The sequence below is a fragment of the Gossypium hirsutum genome, chromosome A08, assembly GCF_007990345.1.
Source record: "Gossypium hirsutum isolate 1008001.06 chromosome A08, Gossypium_hirsutum_v2.1, whole genome shotgun sequence".
NCBI lineage: Eukaryota > Viridiplantae > Streptophyta > Magnoliopsida > Malvales > Malvaceae > Gossypium > Gossypium hirsutum.
This window is the reverse complement of record NC_053431.1, coordinates 2,132,508-2,148,925: the sequence shown is the minus strand read 5'-3', so window position 1 is coordinate 2,148,925 and position 16,418 is coordinate 2,132,508. Positions and strand designations below refer to the sequence as shown.

Sequence of the window (16,418 nt, the reverse complement as noted above, 5' to 3'; positions counted from 1 at the left end):
AATAATAATGGAGGTACCTGGGAGCGCCATAGCTCAAACCTAGGTACCACCATCATTATTTACATGCTCAATACTAACACCTTTCTTGAGTCTTGCATGTACATGACTCCCATTCGTGAACTTACACGACTATTCATTGAAGCTGGGGACAAAACCTCGACACAAGAACAATTCCTTCAACTGATAAGGGTTTAAATTAGTTGTGGAGACGATGCTTCTAAGACTTCTCTCGAAAATAGTTGATTATCTCTCTAGAAACTTTAAATATTAGTTTGCATATGACTAGGAAGGTCCAAAGGGCAAGCAAGTCCCCTCGGATGAAAATATAGAGGTATAATCCTTATAAAACACATGCATCAGAATCAAACAATGAGACATATTTTTAAATTCCAAATAAAAAAAAGGTACAAGGCTTAAAGCAAATTTAACTTGTATATTTATTGTTTCAAGCGTAAGAATTGATTGTTTTCCCCTTCGTATAAAGTTAAGTTTCAATACACAGGCAGGCTGGGCTACTGTTGCATTCAAAAATCAAATAACATTTTCGGAAGGCAGAGAGCCTTCGTTTCGTAAATTCGAGAGAAAGCAAAACCATTCAAAGCGTAAGAAGAAGGAGAAAGTAAAAGCTTAAAAACCGAAGTGCTATTCGACGAGTTCCTCTCGGAGAAGAAAAACCTGAAAAAAACACTCAACGCAGGTAACAACTACTTTGAATAAAATAAATCGCCATTTCCATTTTGCTTCGTTTTGATATATATGTCTGTATATATTTTGCTCTTTCTCCCTCTCTATTTGTTTTTCGTTGTTCGATGAGAGTCCGTGCATGGTTTCCATGGCGTTCGCCTCGTTGGCCGGTCTGTCGGTCGGTCGGTTTGTCGTTTTGACATCGATTTTCTTTGCGTTTATTAAAAAATAAGAGCCGGTTAAAGTTTATAATTAACGGTTTTCGGTGCATTAAAATCGAAGATCGCGTTTTGTTATTTGTTGAGTAGATCAGGTGATTTTAATTTTGTTTAATTTAAGATATCTTATATCGTTTTTATTATTTTAAATTTATTTATTATTATTTATTTGTATAATTAAAATTTTCTTTTGTGACTTGTGAACTCGCTTGGTTTGTTCGCCAGTGGTTTTTCCCGGAAAATACGAGAAAAAGAAGGGGTAAAATAAATAGTAAAAACTAGAATCACTTTGTTTGTTGGTTTCCAAAAGGACCATTCACATCACTTTTGTTGAAGTGTTAAAACGTGGAATTTACGCTTACGGTGGAGTCGAGTTTTCAACAATTAAATTGATTTTCGAAGCAAATTTTCTTTTAGATGAGTTTTAACTTTAAAGAAAAAAGAGAAAATCGTTGAAAAAGAAATATCTCTGCCCTCTCTTTCCGGAAAAAAAAAAGTTAAAAAGAACGAGAGAAAAAAAGCGATAAATCAAAGATTCTTGGGAGCTTTGAAAAATGAAAGAAAATTGATTTTGAATGAGAACTAATAGTAGTATTAGTAAGAAATAGTGTGACTGTGCCATCTCTCCTGCGACATAACAGAGTGATGAGTAGCATATTCAAGGGGTCGCCATACCGGCGGCCTAATGACTTGGAGGCGGGTAGCAGTCGCTCCGCTCATTCCGACGATGAAGACCATGAGTCGTGTGCTGATCCATTTGACATCACAAGTACTAAGAATGCTCCAATCGACCGACTCCGCCGCTGGAGGGTAATCCCCTAATTTCTCTCTTTTTTAAATTTTAGAAATATATATAATTCACATATATATTATTTGATATATTCTGTGCTTTGTTATGTGTTATAAGGCGAACATATTATTTTATGCCTTTGATTTTGGCGGTTTAGGTTACTAATTTTAGACGGATTAGAGACAAACCGTAATATCGAGGGTTAATCGTGCTTTCTTTTTGGGCTTCCTGCAAATGAATCAAAGAGGGGCAACTGAACTGCTAATTGATTTTTTTTCCTCCTACCCTTGAATTTCTTTCACTTCATCCTTCCCTGTCATTTTTTTCTTTCTCTTTCATTCCAGAAAGTTAATTTGGTCTTTTCCGTTCCTATTCAAGAGAAATATATACTGGTCTCACCTCTCTTGAATTATGGGCAATAAATTAATTGTTTAGCTGGCGTTTTCTCGTGTCTTGTTGCTTTTTCTATTTTCTTTCTGTTTCTTTCTTCCTAAGCAAAAGTAAATGATAGATTGGTCTCACCTGTCTTGAATTATAGAGCTATGTTTTAATTGTTTCGCTGGCTTGATTTGCTTTGTGCTTTTTTCTTGCTTAGTGATAACGTTTTACAAAAAGCAGAAGGAAAGGATAGATTGGTCTCACCTGTCTTGAATCATAGAGCAGTGCTTAATTGTTTCGGTGGCTTGCTCTCATGTTGTTGCTTTTTCTAGTTGCTTTCTTGTTTTCTGTTTATTGCTTATTAAACGGTTTACAAAAGGCAAAAGGGAATGATATGTAGCACTATGATTAATACGTATCACCAACTTTAACATAATTATCCTAAAATTTGTATTTTGCCCATCTGTTTTTTGGATTTTAATTGGTACTTTTATATCCAAACATTCCCTTTTAGGTTTTTGTTCTCTTGAAGCGAAAACGAAGTATTACTGTAGTAAAAGTGACTAAATGATAGCTGAAACAGCACCCTCATGAGTAAAGCTTAGGATGGCAAGTGAGATAGTTATGTGTAAAAGTAACTGCAGAAACAAGTAGCAATAACAAAGATTTTCACCCACTTGCTAGTGGCCATTGTGACTTGTTCGCTTGGGCAGGTGGCTTGGCCTATTATTTACATCTGAGTATTGTTGAGCTGCAAATTTGAACTGAATCCTAATAACATTCCCAAATCCTGGCCTTAACCCAACCTAATTTGATCAAGAAAAGTTAACAATATAAACCCTCCCAATTTGAACCAAAACAACCTGAACTCAAATTATAACTAGAATCCAAATTTACCCATACATCCTGAGCATTAATCCATCCAGTTTAAACCAAAAACAATTTGAACTGGAATTACCTAGAATCCAAAATTATGCAAACAACCTGAACAATATAAATCCACCCTATTTGAACTATAAACAACCTTAACTCGAATTATTTGAACCCTAATGACTTGGATGCTACATCTGGAATGATTCAAACTCCAAATGACCGTAAAAAATTTCGACTTGAAGTATTGATCCCATCCTTGACTCAAATTAAACCAAAATATGCCCTATTTGATCTTGAAACAACCTTAACTTGAATTAATCAAAATCCAAACAAGTTGAAGTGATCCAAAGTTAAATTGGTTCGACTTTAAAACACAATAATGCAGACTTGAACGATCAAAACATGATTTTTTTGAACCCTCATAACTTGGATGCTACATCGGAATGATTCAAACCCCAAATGGCAGTAATTTTTTTCAACCTGAAGTATCAATCTTATCCCAAGCTCTACTAGATCCACCCATTTGACAACTGTAGGTGTCATATATGTTTTTTTTTTTCACGCTCTTTATGTTATGTTTGGGCTTCTTTTTTCTTTACTATTGAGAAGGTGATAATTCTCATGGGTACTGAATAGTATTCAACTTTCTTTTTTCTCTTTTGTAGCAAGCTGCACTAGTGCTCAATGCATCTCGTCGGTTTAGATACACCTTAGACTTGAAAAAGGAAGAAGAGAAGAAACAAATTTTAAGGAAGATTAGAGCACATGCGCAAGCTATACGAGTATGCTATTTTTGAATTTAGTTTTCTCATCGGAGAAGTTGCATCTTCTTCCTTGTAACTTTTTGTTTTTGGCTATGTTAGGCAGCATATCTTTTCAAACAAGCTGGGGAACAAGTAAATGGTAATCTATCCGACTTATCCTATCTTTAACTTTGTAGAATGGTGTTTAAGGATAATGTTTATATTTCACAGCTAGAGTTTGAGGTTCAGTTCTTTGCATGTTTCTTCGTTTATGGCAGATTATATGCTGTCATTTCTCTTTAGTCTTCACTATCTTGCTTCATCTCAAATGTATTTCCAACCCTTGTGACTTTCCCTTCCATTTCTCTGTAACTTGCCCATAGGGTGTTTGAGAGTTTTTAGACAGAAGCAGCATGTACTGCTAAAATGAAATGATAATATAGTTGTGAATTTCTCATTTTTGAAAAACCATAAATGATAATATACCTTTCTTTATGGTATTAAGTTTAATAACTTTAATACCATAAATTATAAAATTCCTTTCTTTATCACATACAGTTTCAATCAGTGTCTCGACATTTATTTTGTTCAATACTAATGTACAAAGCCAATGATTACATTTTTTCTAATCAACTTGAGCTTTTTCTTAGCAGTGCAATTGAGTTGATATAGATCTCTGTTTGGTCATTTGTCTTCTTTTCTTGCTTTTTATTTTTTCACAAAAAAATTGTTAAAATGTATTGTATTCTCTGTTCTACTCAATGGTTTTTTGCGCTGCTGCTGCTTATAAAAGCTCAGCATTTCGATGTAGATGTTTATCACAGTGCTTTGATTTGTAGGTACAACAACTCCACACCCAACTCCTGGCAGTGATTTTGCTTTTGGACCTGAGCAACTTGCTTCAGTGACTAGGGATCATAATTTTAATGCTCTGCAGGAATATGGAGGGGTAAGTTTGTGAAAACTAAACTTGTTGATTGATATTATGTTTGGTTTTAATTTTCTCTTATTTAGTTTTTTTCTTTTTTCTAATTCAGGTTAATGGGCTGGCAGAGTCACTAAAAACAAATTTGCAGAAAGGTATTCCAGGGGATGACTCTGACTTACTGAAACGGAGGAATGCATTTGGTTCAAACACATATCCTCGGAAAAAAGGAAGGAGTTTCTGGGTGGGTATCTATATATATCGGTTTCATTTTCTATATCTATTCTCTGTCTTTGTTGTTTCTTGGTTCCCCCTGTTTATATTCTTTTCTTAAAGAACCTCTTTTTTGGGTTCTGAGTAGAATATCTATGTTAATCTTTACTTTCTTTCACACAGAGGTTTGTTTGGGAAGCTTGCCAAGATCTTACTTTGATGATTTTGGTGGTAGCTGCTGTAGCTTCTCTGGCTTTGGGTATAAAGACAGAGGTGAGCTCTTCTGTGTATGGTCAATTAGAGTTGCTTTTTTTATAAAACTACACTTTATGGAAGTAACGTAAATAGAAGGGATCGTCTTTTGTTTCTTAAAATCTTAGAGGAGGATGACATGTGTAATGCTGGTCTTTTATCACTTAGTTTTATGGATTCAAATTATCTTTGTCTTCGATGTACTACTTGGATTTTAAAACTAGAATGTCATGTGGATTGAATTATATGTTCTTAACTAGTTATTAACATGAGGTCCAGTAGTATTGCTAAACATTTACCTTGCAGTGTATAATAGCTTCATATTCTTGGATGTGATGAATAATTATTTAAGATTATTTTTTCTTCAAGTCTTTCTTCTGTTCTAAGCCTTTGGGCCTCTTAAGAAATAATTTTTAGTTTACACGTCCCATGTTGCATGTTTCATTTACAGGGTCCCAAGGAAGGCTGGTATGATGGGGGTAGCATAGCATTTGCGGTTTTCCTTGTTATTATTGTGACAGGTGCTGAACTAATTGTTTAAGTTTTGTGTAATGCATGAAAATTTTCTCCCTTTTGGTTCTTATTATTTATGAGGTTTTAAATTTGCAGCTATTAGTGACTATAGACAATCTCTTCAGTTCCAAAAACTTGATGAAGAGAAGAGAAACATACATTTGGAGGTTGGTGATGATCGGTTAACCATTGAATTGAGTACAAACAATGTTCTTCTGGAATTTATAATTGAATGTATTTCAGGTTGTTAGAGGAGGTAGACGGGTTGAAATTTCAATATATGATATTGTTGTTGGTGATATCATACCCCTCAATATTGGTGATCAGGTATTGGCTTTTATCATGTCTCTTTTACCTTATTATCTTTTTAATGCATTATTTGACTGTTGTTCTAATCTTCTCTTTAGGTCCCTGCTGATGGAATTCTAATCTCTGGTCATTCACTTGCAATAGATGAATCTAGCATGACAGGAGAGAGTGATATAGTAAGCCTTATGACTTGCCGTGCTATTCATTGAAATTCTTGCACTGCGCATTCTTTGAAATTGCTATTTCATCCTGCTTTAGGTTCAGAAGGATGCAAAGCAGCCTTTTTTAATGTCTGGCTGCAAGGTGGCGGATGGAAGTGGCACTATGCTGGTAAACTTTACTCCTTTTGTATCTCGAAACCATTATATTGTGTTTTTTACAGCAAGTGGCCTGTTCCAGTTTTTTAATATTGACTTTAGACACTGGGTCGTAAAGTTATTGAACTTAATACTGTCAATTCTTCTGTTCCTCACAACTAGCTGTATTTATGTATTGGAGTACACGAACTCTCTTCTTAATACCTGGTCTTTTAACATTTTAGTCAGAAACTTTTGGGTTGCAGTTTTGGCTCTCTTCCTTGGGAACAAATGTATATTTCATGCAGATGAAATCACTCTTTTAGTGTCCTATATTTGTCCATTCACATCTTCTTTTTGGTGCATTGTAGACTGAAACCGTGTCTCTCTTTATAGCTCAACTATGATCATCTTTGTTTAAATCTCAGGTAACAGGGGTTGGGATTAATACTGAGTGGGGTTTACTCATGGCTAATCTGTCAGAAGACACCGGTGAAGAAACACCCTTGCAGGTTTCAGTTTCCCCGTGACAGCAATTTATGAAATTTTAGGTTGTACTTGTTATCTTCACCTCAATTAATTGTTTTTAGGTGCGCTTGAATGGGGTTGCGACTTTCATTGGTTTTGTTGGACTCAGTGTAGCTTTTGCTGTTTTGGTCGTCCTTTTAGTTAGGTAAAATTTGGCTTAATGACAATCTCTTCTGCTTCTCCCACTCCCTGTTTTTTAGTCCCATTGCTGTTTGATTTGTTCTTAAAATTTTCCTATTCACTCAGGTACTTCACCGGCCATACTGAAGACTCGAATGGAAGACAACAATTTGTTGCAGGCAAAACTAGTGTGGGAAATGCTATAGATGGAGCCATTAAAATTGTCACTGTTGCAGTATGTGCTCCTTATTTATGATCCTTTGTCCTCATCTTATGTGCACCCTTAAGGGGATATGTGTTTGTGTGTGTATGACATTTTGAACTTTGTAGGTCACAATTGTAGTTGTTGCGGTGCCTGAAGGGCTTCCTTTAGCCGTCACCTTAACGTAAGTTCATTTTATATGTAAAAGTATTTGAAATCCAGAAAATTTATGGATCCTCATTGTTTTTTATTGGATATCTTGATATCGGGTTGCATTTTGTATAGAGGCCATATGTTTTCTCTTGCGAGTTGGTCTGTCTCCTTATGTCTTCCCCTAGTTGTTTTAGTTATGTTAGTTGTGCTAACGCTTCATAGTACTGTTGTTATATAAATTCCAAATATCTCATCTTTTGTTTCGTATGGCTGATGCTGCAGTTTATGAAGTGTAATTGTGCAAATAATAGGAAAAGTTATTTCTTATGTTCATATGTGTAATTTCAATTTATCCATTCCATTATCTTTTTTAATATAATAGTTGTGTGATTATGATGCAGCCTTGCTTACTCGATGAAGAAAATGATGGCTGATAAAGCTCTGGTGCGTATAATGAGTTTTTTTTATGTGTTTTTTTTTGACATTCATGAAAAATTGTTGTGGAATAGCTGTTTTTCATGCTGCTTAATAGGATTTGAACTGCAGGTGCGCAGGCTTTCTGCTTGTGAGACCATGGGTTCTGCGACAACAATTTGCAGTGACAAGACTGGGACCTTGACATTGAATCAGGCAAGTTAGGATGTGTTTTCTTTTGTACATGAGTGATTTTCATGGGTTTTGTTTTTCTTTTTAGTTGAACTTTAAGAATATAACATCATTCCTTTTGAATATTTTTCACTGTTTTCATTGAAGAATTGCTGTTATACATTAATAATTTTTAATAACGTGCATAAATTGACGTCAGCATGTGGGACTCTAAACCTATTTGCTGAAAAAAATAAAGTGCTCTTGGTAAATTTCAAGCATAGAGCTGATACAGTGCGGCATAAAATGTTAAATCAATTGCTATTTGTAAAATTGGTAAAATTAGAACAATAATGAAGGTTATATAATATGAATACTGCATTGATTTATTATGTGTATCTAGAACATCAATTGATAATTGAAAGATATTTTAGATTATTTGGTGAACAAATTGCACTTACTAAGGCATTGGTTTGTCTCGATTCATAAACCTTTCAAAATTATTTATGGTTTGCGATTAATTTACTATTGTAGTTTTTGGTCCTAATTTTAAATTATTGAACAACTGTTTAACTCATGGAAGGACATTAGTTCACAAATTATGACTTTAAAATTAATTCTTGTAACATCAAAAAAATCTTATAATTTGTAGTTTTACGTTTTCAGATCAACCCTTTAAATGCATATCAATTGAACTTTTGACAAAAATATCAATGTATTTATTGAGGCATATTCCCATCCTAGGATAGCACCAAAGTCTCTTCCCTAGCAATATTGATGAAAGAAAAATACCACACTTGATGGGTTTTGCGTTTATATGAAGGGGGATTCAAAATTTTTTACAACTTAAAAATTAATTATAGCTAAATGATTGCTAAACAGACAGGTTCCAGAGGTGGCACTTGGGTGGGATAGATGTTAGGAGAATGGCCGTAATAAAAACTCTCTCTATGCTTTATCCATCTAATTATAAAGTTTATTTCTGCACAGATGACTGTGGTTGAAGCTTATGCTGGTGGAAGAAAAAATGATCCTCCAGAAAGCCGCTCAGAGTTACCTGATACACTAGTCTCATTACTTATTGAGGGCATCGCAGTGAATGCAAATGGCAGTGTCTTCACCCCAGAGGCATGTCTCAGTAGCTCAATTTTTTTTTTTTGAATTATGTTTCTTGAGCTGTCTTTAGTAAATGTCTTCCGTTTTTACTTTCTTTGGTTTCTTTAGGGAGGTGGAGATGTAGAGGTTTCTGGATCACCAACAGAAAAAGCAATTCTTAATTGGGGGATCAAGGTTGCATATCTAACCTCATGATATCTTCTTGTCCTTGTTTGTTTCTAACTTTAATACTAATCTTTAGTCCTTGAATCCTGTAGCTTGGTATGGATTTTGATGCTGTTAGGTCAGGCTCTTCAATTGTTCATGTATTCCCCTTCAACTCAGAGAAAAAACGAGGCGGTGTTGCAATTCGATTGGTAGTGTCACTATACTGTTAACTTTTATGAGCAATTTTATCATCAACGTCTGCATTTTGAATGTTGACTGAAATTTTAACCCTTTTTTGTGATCAAGTTTCAAGCAAGGATAATTAGAATTCTGGTGATATATGACCCTTCTTTTGAATGGGTATTCATTATATGCCTTAAACATCTATGGCTCCCTTCTTTCCTTCTAGTTTTAATCTATGCATGCATATGCAATCAGTTGAAGTTCCATTCAGATTGTTGATGTTGCTTTTCTTTTTTTGGGTGGGGAGGTGAGGGGGTGGGGGGTGTACTTCTGAGGCTTTGTTGTTGTGGTTGCAGTTGAGTTTATGGTCATTATTTGAGAAGTTTCTGGGTAACTGATGACATTTAGGAAGATCCTAACAGTAATATTAATAGTTGAACATGTTGTAATACTAATGATAATGACTGTTATAGGAAGATTAGTGACAACAGCTGCTCAAGCCTCAAATAGTAACCCCATTTTCATCTCGAAGGTTTTCTTTAACCCAAGGCTTCAGATTAAATTAGTTAAGAACAACAATACTGCTGAAGACTTCTTTCTAGATTTTTTCCCCTTGTTGTATATCTATAGATCATATTACTTAGAACAACATCAATCGTATGATAAAAAAATATTATTACAGGCTGCAACTGAATCTAGAAATGTCTTGGGTTGAAAGATGGTGGTGAATACTTTTAGAAATAATTACGTATATTTTTTATATTCATAATATCTTCTTTCTAAGCCAATTAAACAACTTTTCTTCTGATTCTACAATTTTTTATGATATTTTGTCTCCAGCCGGACTCTAAAGTTCATATTCACTGGAAAGGGGCAGCTGAAATAGTTTTAGCTGCATGCACTCGGTACCTTGACACTAATGGTGAAGCTGTAGCAATGGATGAAGAAAAGGTTTGAGAAACTTTGCCTATTAAACATCATTGTTGCCTCCTTTTTTCTTTAGTTGAATCATGGTTACTCTATTTTTGTATTTGATTAAACTTTTTAAAATTTTCAACTATGTAGTTCATAATGCTTGTAATTTGATATCGTTAGGATTGCGGTTGCTAACATTTTGAAGGAAATGTATTTCTTGAAATTATCCTCTTCAGATGGCCTTTTTCGAGAAGGCGATTGAAACTATGGCAGCTGGTAGTTTGCGCTGTGTTGCAATTGCATACAGATCATATGACAGTGAAAAGGTTCCGACTAATGAAGAAGAGCTTGCTAAATGGGCCTTACCTGAGGATGACCTTGTTTTACTGGCTGTTGTTGGCATAAAGGTATCTATCTCTGGGAGTAATTATGTGTTGTTTTTGTGTCATCTTCTTAGTTTATATATTATTATGATTTGCATATGGTGAATGGTCATTATTGTTTGAGATAGTTTATGTTTACTCCTGTGCTCATAAATGGAGGAGGTAAGACAATGTGATAGAAGCACCACCATCGCTTTGTCATTTGCTACTCCTCATTATCTTCTTGAAATGATTGTTCCTTGTCCTCAATGTTATCTGTACTGTTTCTTTGTTGTCTGCAGCTCTTTTTCATTCTTCTTGGTATATGAAATAGCTTTCCTTGTAATAGTATCTCACCCTTCGCCAATTTTGCCTTTGATGGAGAACAAATTTGTTTTTCTAATCGGAGTTCTTATGCTTTCTTTTTCTCTATTTAAAATGAAGTCATTTTTATCCATTTATGGTGAATATTTTCATCCCCAGCCCGTCTTAAACCTTAAATTGTAGATTTATGTCTTGTGGTCAGTGAAGCGTGTTGTCTCCAGTTGTGCTGGATTGCAAAATGTGAGCAGTTAAATAAAAGATTAAAGATAATAATGAGTTTGAATGTTGAGTGGCTACGTATTAACACTCACGAAAAAATGAGCTTGGTAGAGGTTTAGAGGATGTATTTAGAATAAGTGCGCTCGGGAGAAACAGTACGTCAGATCCTCTGCTGTTAATATCAGAAAATAAGTCGGTCTGGACATGAAAAAGGAGACCTCAAAATCTCATCATAAGATTCAGTTAGAAAGATGACACCCCTGTTAACGGAGGGGAAGAGCAAGGAGGATATGATTGGAAACTGTAAAAATGATTTCACCTTGTTCTGAGTTGAGCTTGGTCTAATATGATTTATTTAGCTAACCTTACACACTGAGAAAGACTTGGTCCTTGTGGGCTTATATTTTGAAGTTTACAAAGTTAGATAATCTAAAACCTACATTTCTTGTTTCAACATTCATGTACAGTTATGAATTTAGTTTTTGCTTGATTTGTAATTCGCATTGGGGATTTATGCAGGATCCTTGTCGTCCTAGTGTCAAAAAATCAGTGCAGTTATGCCAAAAGGCTGGTGTAAAGGTATAATTATTTATATGTGGTAATTCTTTTAACCTACAAATGTGGCATTTGATAGCGATTGTAAATTTACAAATTGCTTTCTTTTCATTTTGCTTACATGGTGACCATTGGTCTTCTTCCATCCGTGTGCCATAGGTACGCATGGTCACTGGTGACAATCTTAAAACAGCTAGGGCAATTGCTTTAGAGTGTGGGATATTATCATCAGATGCTCCCGAGTCTAGTCTCATTGAAGGGAAAGTTTTCCGTTCACTATCTGATTCAGAAAGGGAAGAAGTTGCGGAGAAAATATCTGTATGCACTGCTTCTCCATTTTTCTGAATTTGCCTTGAAGCTTAAAAACAAGAACATGGAATTTAAATAAATTATGCTATTTATGGATAGGTGATGGGCCGATCATCACCAAATGATAAACTTCTGCTTGTGCAAGCATTAAGGAGGAAGGGACATGTTGTTGCTGTAACTGGAGATGGCACCAATGATGCTCCTGCCCTGCATGAGGTATGTCATTCTCTTTTCTTTTTACCCGTTGTCAGGATAAAACATGGTTACATTGGATTATTATTAAAATTCTTAATTTCAAGTCTTTGGACTACAGGCTGACATCGGTCTTGCAATGGGTATTCAAGGGACAGAAGTTGCAAAAGAGAGTTCAGATATCATCATTTTGGATGATAATTTTGCTTCAGTTGTGAAGGTACTGTATTTTTTTCTTCCCATTGCTTAACTTTGAGATCTCTTTTCTTAAACAAACCTAATCACGAACATCTTATGAATTTAGGTTGTCCGATGGGGTCGATCTGTATATGCAAATATCCAAAAGTTCATCCAGTTTCAACTTACAGTTAATGTTGCAGCTCTTGTTATAAATGTTGTAGCCGCAGTTTCTTCTGGTGATGTTCCACTGAATGCGGTCCAGGTTTGTTCATCATATGCCTATATGCATTTATGTGTCAACACATATGAATGGAGATGAGTATTGTATTTTTCTTTCACTCTATGCAGCTTCTGTGGGTCAATCTTATTATGGATACTCTTGGAGCATTAGCATTAGCTACTGAGCCTCCAACCGACCACTTGATGCACCGGCCCCCTGTTGGTCGTAGGTATGAGATTTTGATTAAATCTTGTTTCTTAACCTACATTAGCACATGCCGAGGATACGCCTTGACAAATCTTGTGTTGACGGATCGTATGATGCATTTGTCTATATTTTGTTCCTCATCTTTTCTTTTTTTCGTGGTTTGTGTTTCAGGGAACCTCTTATAACTAATATCATGTGGAGGAACTTGCTTATACAGGTAACATTCTTACTTATTTTGGTAAATTTGTAAACTAAAGTTCTTCTCCTGGTTATTGTGGCCTATAGCAAAAGTATGGCGATTTTTCTGAGCTGGCATTGTCTATGGAAATTTCAGGCCATATACCAAGTGACCGTTCTACTCGTCCTCAATTTTGATGGTAAGAAGATATTGCATCTGGAGCATGAAAGCAGGGAGCATGCTAAAAGAGTGAAGAATACGCTGATATTTAATGCATTTGTCCTTTGTCAAGTAAGCCGCTACTACTCGAATAAGAAGTTAACAAAATTTGATGCAGTTGGATTAAATATACTATAACTGGTTCTTACTTCTTTCAAGTCCGGTCCTTCTGTTCTATTTTATTTAAATTCCGGCTCTGGTTGTTTGCATTTGAATGGAGCATAAACTAGTGACCCGAATCAGCTTGAATTTGTACATGCAATAACTTAAGTCAATCGCAGATCTTTAATGAGTTCAATGCTCGGAAGCCGGAAGAAGTGAACATTTTCCGTGGACTTAGCAAAAACTATCTGTTCATCGGAATAGTGGCGATAACCATAATACTTCAGGTGAAATTTATTTGTTAGTAATTGATCTGTTTTGGCATTTACTTTAGATTGTTCTTGATGCTACGTTGTTTTATCTTGTTGTGCAGGCTATTATCGTTGAGTTTCTTGGGAAGTTTGCTAAAACTGAGAAGCTTAGCTGGCAGCTGTGGCTGGTATCGATTGGTATCGGTTTTATCAGGTTGGTGGCTTTTCCAATGGCAGATTCAAAGTTAAAATTATTTTTTGAAAATCATGTTCTTCAAAGTTCATCATCTTACTATTGATTTCATTTTTAAATCAGTTGGCCCCTTGCTATCCTTGGGAAGTTCATACCGGTTCCAGAAACTCCAGTCAGTCGGGTCTTTTCTAGGATGTTCTACCGTCGAAGAAATCAAAGTAAGGATCTCCATTTCTGTATATATTAGACATGTGAATTTTGGCCTGGAACCCAAAAGTAGACCTGATTAACCCGATCCAAACCCGATTTCACCACAGGGCGCCAACAATCCATATAAAAAAATGCCTGAGCCCACCCAAAATTTCCCAAACTTGACCCATTATGACCTGAACAAGTAACTTGAGAAAAATCAACTAGAAAACAATCAAAACTGATCAAAAAATAATAAAAATCTAAAATGATCTGAATCCTGGGTTATTTTGAAAATTTTACCCAACTTCAACCCGAGTCGCACAACCTATTGTGCACGTGTGCAAGTAACTTAAAATGACCCCACCAGAACTGATCCGAGTCCGAAATCCCGAAGTTACACAAACCTAAAATGATCCAATGAAGATTGGATGGATTTAAAAGCAAGTTGACGTAGTTTATTCTTATTTAAGATCATTATGCCTTAATTTATTGATTTGAACTGAGATGTTTCAGGTAGTCAAAAGCATGAGGACTCAAATGCTACATCTATAAGAAATTGAAAAGGGAATGTTTGTCTATAGGTGTGTGTGATACTGATGTATTTTGCCATTTTCCCCCTCCTTTTCGGATGACAACAAATGTTAACACAAAAAAACTGAACATACATACGGAGAATTTCAAGACTGCCGGCTTCACATGTTTCGGATTCTTTTTTTCCTTTTAACAGAAGTCTTGAATTGGAGTTGTTTTTCTATTACATGATGATATTTTAGTTAGAGCTGGTAAATACCAAAGCATCATACCCCTGTTTCTAAATCCTTTCCTATTGCGTTTTCCCTATATTTGATTTATTCGTTTGTTTTTTTATTTTTAAAAAAAGGGTGCTATTTATAGATAAAAATAAAGAACTGCAGATGTCTTCTTGATTTCATTAATTAAAAATGTTCCCAGTTTCGTTTTTTTTGATCTGTCTTTTGTCTCTTCGATATGTTGTTCGGGATTTGCGCACTTTTTAAAATTTTAGAACTACTTCCATTTAATTTGAAAAAATAATTTGCCAGTGCACACAAGTTATCGCGCATATATTTAGGGATAACGGCAGCTTTTACCCCTATACTGTACCAAATCTTTCAATGTGGTACTGGTATTTTCAATATTTTCAAAATTGTTCGTGTCTCTGCTACCTTAACGGCGTTAATTGGTCCAATTATTGGTTGGCACTTGGAGGGGAAAAATTAAACAGTCAAAGTCCAAGGACTTTAAAATAATTATACCAGGTTTTATTTTTATACTTTTTTCCCTCTGGTATGTTTTTCATGTCTTCTTCCTCAGCCCAAGTTGCTGCCGGCGGTTGTTCTCTTTTCTTGTGAAAAGTGGCACCGGAGTGTAGCTCTACGTCACACTTTCAATAGCTCAACATTAGACTAAGGGTGAGCAAAACTCGATTCGACTCGAAAAAATTTAAAAAAATTCGAATTTCGAGTTAAACGAATCGAGTTATTCGAGTCAACTTGAATTTTTTTTTTGAATTTCAAGTTCGAATCGAGTTGAGTTTTCGAATTCGAATAACTCGAATAATTCGAATAATTCGAATATTAAACTATAGTATTTTACATTTTTACCCCAAACTCTTAAATCTTTTTACTTTTCCCTCGAAATTTTTACTCCTTCCTACTTTCCCCCAAAACTTTTACTCCCCTTCTATCCCAAACCCCCAATCTACCCAAAATCTATTTCCCACCAAAATTTTACGCTCCCATTTACTTTTTCTCAAAATTTTTTATTTTCCCCCATAATTTTTACTCCCTCCCACTTTCCCCCTAAAACTTTTACTTCCTTCCAATCCCACCTCCCATCTTCCCCAAATCCATCCCCCCCAATTTTTTTTTTAATATTTTCCCTCTAAAATTTTACTCCCTCTATTTACTTTCCCTCAAAATTTTATCTCCCAAAACTTTTTATTTTCCCCTTAAATTTTTACTTCTCACCTTTTACTCTCAAATAAAAAATCAAAATTATCCAAAAAAAACCACTAAACATAAATAGTAATAATTTTATTTATATCTACTATTTATATTATTAAATTAAATTTCACATTTTGTATTATTTATATTATTAAATTGTTTAGTCATATTGAACATTTATATTAAAATTAAATTATTAATTATGACATTAAATATTCATGTTAAAATTTTATATTGATATTCACATTTTATCTTTAAAATAACTTTTATTAAAAAATCATATTTTTACATTTAATATATTTTTTAATTCCAAAATACATAGTGACAATAATCTAGAGATAATTGAAAAAACTAAGCAAGCAAATAAGCTAACCCGTATATAAAAGATTAATAAATAAATTGTGAGGTGATGAAAGTTAATAAAAATTTTGATTAAGGTAGATAAATTTTATTATGATGGGTGACAGTGATTACAAGGACCCAAAATTATTTTTTAAAATTTAACTCGAACAAATAAATTAGATTCGAATTTCATCTCACTCGACTCGATTCGAGAAAATTTCAAATCAAATTAGGATGATAAAATATGATTCGTCAACTCGATTAAC

General features: G+C 34.6%; 1 protein-coding gene across 5 annotated transcripts; it reads left to right on the top strand.

The window, feature by feature from the left end:
- The first annotated feature begins 376 nt into the window (after nt 1-376).
- On the top strand, nt 377-14,662 carry LOC107926244 (calcium-transporting ATPase 10, plasma membrane-type). 5 transcript variants are annotated; one of them, XM_041075588.1, is made up of 36 exons: nt 377-404; nt 503-697; nt 1,544-1,712; nt 3,609-3,725; nt 3,807-3,846; nt 4,526-4,635; nt 4,724-4,855; nt 5,008-5,097; nt 5,528-5,597; nt 5,686-5,756; nt 5,833-5,916; nt 5,997-6,074; nt 6,157-6,228; nt 6,623-6,706; nt 6,785-6,867; nt 6,969-7,077; nt 7,173-7,228; nt 7,599-7,641; nt 7,744-7,827; nt 8,773-8,910; nt 9,007-9,072; nt 9,156-9,254; nt 10,069-10,179; nt 10,380-10,550; nt 11,568-11,627; nt 11,763-11,921; nt 12,012-12,128; nt 12,226-12,324; nt 12,409-12,546; nt 12,633-12,733; nt 12,883-12,928; nt 13,046-13,180; nt 13,390-13,497; nt 13,584-13,675; nt 13,778-13,872; nt 14,360-14,662. In XM_041075588.1, exons 3-36 carry the CDS (start codon nt 1,548-1,550, stop codon nt 14,404-14,406), a joined length of 3,270 nt encoding a protein of 1,089 aa, XP_040931522.1. In that variant the 5' UTR covers nt 377-404; nt 503-697; nt 1,544-1,547; the 3' UTR covers nt 14,407-14,662. The 5 variants fall into 5 exon arrangements, with proteins under 5 accessions (XP_040931522.1, XP_040931521.1, XP_016712525.1 ...); XM_041075587.1 differs by having other exon boundaries at nt 14,351-14,662; XM_016857036.2 differs by having other exon boundaries at nt 377-697.
- The last annotated feature ends 1,756 nt before the right edge of the window (nt 14,663-16,418 follow it).